This window comes from Balaenoptera borealis (assembly GCF_965194805.1).
Source record: "Balaenoptera borealis genome assembly, chromosome: 8".
Classification (NCBI taxonomy): Eukaryota; Metazoa; Chordata; class Mammalia; order Artiodactyla; family Balaenopteridae; genus Balaenoptera; species Balaenoptera borealis.
In genome coordinates, this window is record NC_138865.1 from 15,014,480 (window position 1) to 15,022,439 (window position 7,960).

General features: G+C 44.2%; 1 protein-coding gene across 7 annotated transcripts in view; it reads left to right on the top strand.

The window, feature by feature from the left end:
- The window catches only part of ENTPD4 (ectonucleoside triphosphate diphosphohydrolase 4), a 40,937-nt gene extending 35,844 nt beyond the window's left edge, over positions 1-5,093 (top strand). For all 7 annotated transcript variants that reach the window (XM_082401966.1, XM_082401961.1, XM_082401962.1 and 4 more), the window contains one exon: positions 1,134-5,093. In XM_082401966.1, coding sequence (XP_082258092.1) covers positions 1,134-1,362 — 229 coding nt within the window. In that variant the 3' untranslated portion in view covers positions 1,363-5,093. The remainder of the gene's footprint in view (positions 1-1,133) is intronic.
- Positions 5,094-7,960: the final 2,867 nt, after the last annotated feature.

Here is a 7,960-nt window from a genome sequence, read left to right on the forward strand (position 1 = left end):
CCCGAGGCATGGTGGGCGGTGGCGGTGGGTGTTTGGGGCGCTGTTAGCGCTGGCCGTGGGCAGAGTGGGAGAGTCGGGGAGGTCTGACTTGGTCTCCCCACCGGAGCCTCCTCCCTTCCCAGCCCACCATCCCAGCAGAGGCGTCACAGAAGTGCTTATTCTCAGCTGCCTGTTCCCTAGCCCCTGCACAGAAGGGTCCATTCCAGGGCCCTTAACCTTTATGGCCTTGGACCCCTTCTCAAAATCTTGTTTTTAATGCATAATATAAACACATAGGCTATAGAGGAAACCATTGTATTGCAGTACATTTATCAAAATATTACAGAAGACAAATTTGTGATATAGTGATACACGTTCTTCTTTATTAGCACCTTAACTAGCAAGACCTGGCAGCAGAATTCGTACTTCCTGTAAGTTCAGTGTAATGATGCCTGTTGATGATATTCTGAGGCATCTGCAAAACACCACAATGTGATGTAAAAGATCTGTGAGTTTCACTAGGAGCAGAGTCACTAGTTCTGCTGATACTATAGTAGCAATAGTTTTTTTGTCGGCATTCACGTTCAGTGAAAATACTGCATTACAACCAGAGATTGGTAACATAAGGATGCGCCTTTTTTCCCACTCAAGTTCACAGACTTAGCTGTCAGCTGACCCCCCCATAAGAACCCTGGTTCACTAACAAATGAGGTATTAGCTGTTTTTGTTTTTGTTTTTTCCCTTCATTTAATTAAGCATCTCCCAGCAGCACATTTAGCTGGGTTAACTGCAAAACTTGTGAGTAGTGGGTGTTACTGATCATAAACATGTGCTTTGATTCCACATTAGCTTCTGTGTATTAGTGAAACACTCACAGTGCTCACTTTCTCTGACTTTTGTTACCCAAATTATAATGCTGGTAACAGCTACAGACTTAAGAATACCCTTTCACACGTTATCGTGTTCATACTTACAACCACCCTCTGCTGGGCCACATTATCCTACGTTTTAGAGGAGGGGAAACTGAGTCTGGCAGACTGAGGTTACAGCTTCTGTCTGCAGAGCTGAGTCCCTCCCACCCGGCCCTGCGCATCATTACATCACACTTCCCGCCTGCCTAGTTCTCACGTTTGCTCTTGTTCCCGCGTGGGCAGAGACATCCAGCAGGAGACCTTCCGGGCCAGCCACGCGCACTGGCGGGGCTTCTCCTTTGTGTACAACCACTACCTGTTCTCGGGCTGCTTCCTGGTGGTCCTGCTCGCCATCCTCCTCTACCTGCTGCGGCTGCGGCGCATTCACCGGCGGGCCCCGCGCAGTGGCCCGGCCACCGCCGTCTGGCTGGAGGACGGCCTTCCGTCCCAGAAGATCGCCGGTACCTTATGAACCGGAGTTCGAGCCCCAGAAAGACTCTAAAGGAAAAGCCATTTTTGCCTCAGGGTTTCTCCTCTTCATTCTCATTTGTTTTGTTTTTCCTTTCCCTTTTTGTTCCTTGAGACAAAACCAAAATCCACTGTTCGTGAACTCTGCTGTCCTAGAAGCAATGCATTTAGCCGTTCTGTGTCCAGCTTTAAGTTGCGGAATAGGGAAAAGGGAACATCACTTCATTTTTGCTGCATAGGATATCTGCCAAAAATTACTAAGGTTTTTGGTTGTTCTCTAAGGTATATTTGATTTTAAACAGATGCACTTTAATATTGGAGGGAAACGGCAGGCTGTTCTCTGTCAGGGGAGGTGGGACCGAGGGGTGACGCGTTCGAAGAACCAGAACACATACCGACTGGACTGATCATCCCCTTTTTCTCTCTGTCTTGAAAGCACTAACCTAAAGAGGGAGATGTTCAGTTTTATTTATTGTTCAGGGCTGTTGCTGTTTGTTTTCTTTGCAGGTTTAGAAAATCAAAACTGTTTATATCCAAAATAGAGAGGTATAGGCACCAGGAGGTAACAGTTTTTAAAATTGACAGTGAAGAGACCTGAAAAATGTGAAATGATGACCAGAGTGCTTTGTGTGTGTGAGGGTGAGAGTGCGTGTGCGCGTGTGTGTATGAAAACCACTGATGGGAGAGAGGGAGGGAGTGCAGGGCTTTCACTTTTAAAAGCACACACTTCAGAATGCACTGTTTCATTTCATTTAGAAAAATCATTCCCCGTTACCGTTACTTCTTCTGACCACAGGTCGTTACTTTCTTCATGCCATCTTTCAGCGGCCTGAGAACACTACGTTTTTGAGTTGGAAATTTCATAGTTCACTGGTTTCGGTGTTGTTAGAACTGGAGCTGGTGCTTGTCGACAGGCACGTCCTTATTTCTCAGTAGTTCGTTTGTGCTTGTTTAATCGTGCTCCGGTTTCTTCCATCTTCAAGCTGGTATCCCCCTGCCCTCGTATTTTAGAGACCTAGCTTGACTGTCGCGGTTGAGGCGGTGCTGGCAGGGCCGCTGTAAATCCAAATGAAGAGAAGAACTGAACACAGGAAATCAACTCACATTTTGAAGAAAACAAGTTTGACGTTTTACACAAAAACCTAAAAAGGACAGCTGGATTGGCATGTATGAGATTAGTGGTTTTTCACCTATTCGTTTAGTTTAGAAGCTTTGGGAATTCTCATACATAGTTTTTTAGGCGATGTTCTTTGTGTGTGTGTGTGCGCACAAACAAGCTGTTTCTTAACTCCAGAACAGCTAAATTCGTCTAGTTGGTAACAAACGTATATTTCGAGAATCATCAGCTACTTTTTTAAAAAATCAGTGATGAGAGAAAGAATTCAGGTTCTGAAGCCCTTATTTAATTTAGAAAAAATTTTTAGATTTTCATCTCGTCTATTACTTAAAAACGTGGCATACAGTATATTGATGACTTAAAATTACAAATTTATGAAAGAAATGCAAATCCTGTGATTCTGCTCTTCAAAGTGAATATTCTAACAACGGAAAAATTATTGGTAGAAAGTTTGCCTCTCAAATATAAAGAAGGTTAGAGGAGCTGTATGGTGGTATAGCATCTGATGTGTAGAGAGACTTGTTTCAGAGAGGATGGAGACAGATGTCTCTTGAAAAATCCAGCTTCTGAAATGCTGGTCTCCAGCTATTTAAATGCTTGGTCCCTGGTAAACACTGTTCCTTTTCAAGACGCAGCCACACACGAGCTGTGTCATGGGTACCCCAGGGGCATAGTGAGCTGGCGTGCTTCTCCTTGACTTCTTAAAGGAGGTTTACCCTGTGGACTGTGGGTGGCATTAGTGGTGAAGAAGAAGTAAGTTTACATGTTAGCTTTTCTACTGCCAGCCATTTGGAGTAGTAAGGCCCTAACCTGCAGAATGAAAATTTTCCAATGCCTATAATATGTGATTTGGCCTTTCAAATCAAGGCAAGGATAAGCTAGCATAGGCACAGATCTAAATAGGCCTAAATTAAGACCTCCTACGATAAATAGCCACTTTTTAAATAAAGAATGCTAACGTGGTCCAGCTCTGTACCATTGGGGGAGCGCAGTACAGACCAGCATGGAGGATCCAAGCCGGAGCATCCATCTGCAAGGACCTAACTCACTCTCCAAAAGAAGTCCCCAAATTAGGGTTCCAAGGCCCAGTGGCCTTGTACTTTGCACAGTTCGGTGCCGTGTCCCCTGCCAAAGAACTCCCGGAGCAGGCCTGGCAAACTTGCCCACAGGGAAAATCTAGGAGACACTCGAGCTAAGAATGGTTTTTCAATTTTTAAAGGGCCATTAAAGAAAAAAAAGTGATGGATACACAACAGAGACTGCATGTGGCCTGTAGAGCCTCAAATATTTACTAAGTGTCCCTTTACAGAAGACGTCTGCTGACCCTGCATGGAGAGTCCCGTTCCAGAACAGATATACAGCCCTGTCCTCTTCATTCAGGAAGGTAGTTACCACCCGTGAGCACGAAAAGAGGGGCAAGAGAAGTGACCAAACTTCAATCTCAAAATAGCTGTTTATGCACCAGAATTTCACTTATCTTTGCCTCTGGATTCTTTTCAAGATCGGTTTTCTAATAAACCAAGTAACATACTTCTCCTTCCCCCCGCCCAAGTTTAAAACGTGCTGTTCAGGAGGGCTCCCAGTGTTGTGCTGAGATGTCTGCAGTCCTGAGGAGGGCTCAGTAGCTTCTCCCCGCCCTGCACCAGGGCCGAGAAGACGGCCAGGAACTTTCTCTCAGCGATGCAGGCGCAGGCTGGGGTGAGAGGCAAGCACCAGAGGGGCTTAGCTCAGGAAGCAAAGAATATCAATTAAGGGCTGGCCAAGAAGGCGGTAAACTCTGAACACTTTTAGCAACAGAAAGCAAGAGAAATTGGACTGGTGGGAACTTGCTAAAAGCCTCACAAAGAACAGTGTTCTGTGTTAACTCTTGGTGGCAAGACTCCTCCAGTAAACGCTTCTGTTCCATCGTCAGATCTGTGCTGCTCTTTTCTGAACCTCCAGAGGACGTTCTCGAAGATTTTACAATCCATTTAAAAGTACAAACAGACTGATCTGTACCGATGGTTTCCGCCCATTTTCACCCTAAACTGCTGGCTTTCTGCAGCACTCCCCACCTCAGGGGCTGGGGAGACGCTTGCTCTCCCATCATCACAGCTGTGCACCCAGGAAGGCAAGCTCTAGATTACCCAGTGTTTAAATTTGAAACTCAGGCCTACATAGAATACTTTTCCTTCTGAGAAGCATGCACCACTTAGCAAGAAACTCCAACAGGCAAATGTGTTTTCCAAGCTTTTAAAAAAAGTCAGCTTTAGAATTTTGTGTGGTAACGTGCAATGCAGCAAAACTACCTAGGAGTAAATTATTCAGTTATTTATTTCTATTTCAGGGTTTTGTTTTTTATGATTTTTATTGATTTTCCCCTTCCGTAATGAATGATGTGACCAACCAAGGAGAATTCTTTGTTCTGTTACTGAGATTATATTTTGCGTTTAGGAATTATACAAACTAAGGGAGCATCTTTAAATGTTTTTTATTTAAATGATGTTTTCCATTCAAAGAATAATTGTCTTCGGGAGATGGTTGTGGTATCTATCACTTTCTATATTTGGCAACCTCACATTGCCACACTCCACACGGATGAGTGTCGAGAATAAAAAGTTCATTCGGTGGCCCACAGACTCTGTGTGAGCTCGCTTTCTTGGGATTTAAAGAGATTTTTCTCTGATGTTTGAATCGTGTTACCTGTTAGAATGCTTAGTTGAACTTGAATCTACATTCAGTCAAATAAATTGTCTGAGTCTGACTGCGCACTCCATGCCTTTGCTGTATCTGGCGTGCGTGTAGTGAAGGTCTGCTGTGTGTGGGGTGGAAGGAGGGGTCCAGGCGTCCTGCAGCAGGGAAACCAAGTATCTCACAAGGAGAAATATATACCATGGTGTAATAGCAACCCCTTCATCAACAATAAAGGCCATTCTGAGACTGTTGTTTATAAGGTTATCATTTTAAAGTACCCGTTAACTATATATATACGTACAAGGAAAAGAAAAGAAATTATCCAACCTTACGTATTTTGTCTTATAAATAGTAAAAGCATTGCTGCCAGTTTTGCAATTAGATCTAAGCTTAAAGCCGTTGGCTTATTTCTAGAGAAACATGAATCCCGTTGTTCGTGTTGCTAACAACCGTTAGACGCTGCCCCTCTTCTTCAGCTATTTGAGAATATATAAATAGAGCTTTTCCTGCAGGAGGAAGGGCCTGAGCCATAACCTGAAAATAGATGATAGAGACAGATGGAAAGCGAAGGGGACTGGCTGTTAAGAACAACAAAAATAAAAGCAGGGGAGGTTCGGGGGAGGCAGAACCAAATGGGAATGTGGGTGTGCGGTGAGCGCAGGAGCGCGGAGCCCCAGCCTGTGACCACAGGAAGGAAAGAATAATAATGTTAAAAGAAAACCTGCTTAAATAATTTTTGAGGCAATGCAATAAATATATAGGCCTCTGTGTCTAAGGGTAAATACATTAAAATATACCAAAGGCATCTAAAGATGTCTACATTTTATTCCATTTCTTAGAGAAGACGTTAAGTACCTGCTTTCAGTGGTTGCCCCTGTTAACAGATCCGCAAGGCAGCAGTTCTGGGTTTTGGTTTGTTTTTCATCTGTTTCCATTTGCGCCATGAGTCTGGAATGCACAAGTGGATCTTTTTTTTTTTTTTTTTTTTTTTCCTGAGATCCTGAAATGCTAATAGTTTGCACAGAGGGGTTTGCGGTGCTCTCACTGGCCTGGGAGCAGGGAAGTGAACGTCGTCTCTGGCCGAGACAGACTGTCTTCTCATGGAAAGTCATCAAAGACACAGGAGCACCCTTTACAAAGCCCAACGTGCAGATTGGGGATTTGCCTGGAGCTGCGCGTCCCACCCGAGGAAATGCTACACCCCGAAGGGTCCTCCCAGCCCCGTCTCGTCTGGGAGCCTGATGGCCTCAGCCTGTGATCTGCTGCCTCTTAACAAAGGAGAGTTGATTGATCTGTTGCGTTTTCCTTTGTCCTCAGCAAGCTTAGCTCCCCCTCCTGCTTTCTGTTAACACTTCCATTGAGGCCGAAGAGCTTGCTTGGCCTTCCATCTCCGCCATCACCCTTGATCCTGTTTGGCAGGTGGATTGCATCTGGGCTCCAGACTTCACGGCCACTTAACCAGTTCTGTCAACAGCCCCGTTGTGTGTCAGAGACCCAAACAAGAAGCCCAAACAAGAAAGGCCGGCCTTAAGATTTCCACCCTGAGAAAACTGCTGAAAGCTTCTCACAGAACGTGGTGGTGATGAGCACAGAAGACGGGCTTCTTGTATAAACACAGAAACTCAACTCGAGGGAAGGAAAAGGAGATTTTTTTTTTTTTTCTCCTGAAAAAAGGAGAAGGGGGAAAAGTTGCTCTGTGGCCAGGTCACCAGAAGACAGAGTGCATTCCTAATTCCCAGTGTGGGACGTACTCTTTCACTGTATTATTTCGGTAAAAGTCCCAGGCTGGCTCTTCTCGCTGTCCTCCCAGGTTTATAATTGATAATTTTGATAACCACCTTCCACCCTTTTCCTGATAATCAGAGTTTGAAGTGGGCCATTTTGGAAGGATTAATCATCCTCTTCTTGCCTGTGATTGCACATGACTTAAACTCCAGGAACCAGACTCAAGCACTTTCTCCTCCTAAGAGTCCATCTTCTCCACCTGGCACAAGCTTGATTTATTACCTAGATTTTAGATTCAAAAAGATTGAGTCACTTCAACGTTCAATGGGCTCCACCCAGCCTTGTAAAGTTCTTTATTTGGGTCATGGCAGCGAAACAGAATTTTCTGGAAGCTCCTGACCGTTCTCCATAACGTTCAAATTACATTTTAAAATCCTCTTCAACCTTCTGTGGCCCTGTTGTCCATCGGTCTGTCTGTTCCATCCCTGAATCCCTTTGAACATGGATCATGACATTTATAACTAATCCAACAAAGGAAACACCACATAGCGCCCAGTGTTTCATAAATATCTGTAGTCTAATAAAAAAAAAGCTAGTTGCTTTGTCAAGTCACTAACTCTTTAGGTCCCGAGGGTTTGGGAAACACATATTTTACAAATCGTTTATTCTCAATCTTCTTTCTTCTTTCCAGATGGCAGAGCTTTGTGCAGATTTAAAACCACGTGCAGTGTGGTGTGAAGGGTGAGGTGGAATCCCAGGCCTCTCTCTCTCTTCCCTCTCACCGTAAAGTTTGTTAAGGGAGTGAAGCATTTTAAAGCTTTATGTAGAAAAACTTAGGAGAACCAAATTTACTTCAAGTGGTTTCCTTACTTCTTAACCATTTAGTCTGGGGGAAAAAAAGGAAAAAGAACCCCCCAAATTAGGTAGTGATGTGTAGAGGCAAAATAAGATGGGGATTTTCTCCGAGCCCAGCTTGGAGAAAATAATCATCTCTGTATATGATCTTATTCAAGCATAGCTTTAGAATTGTTTTTCCTTCTAAATCGTCCTAAAGTTAGTCACCTTTTAAACCCCAACCCCACCAAAT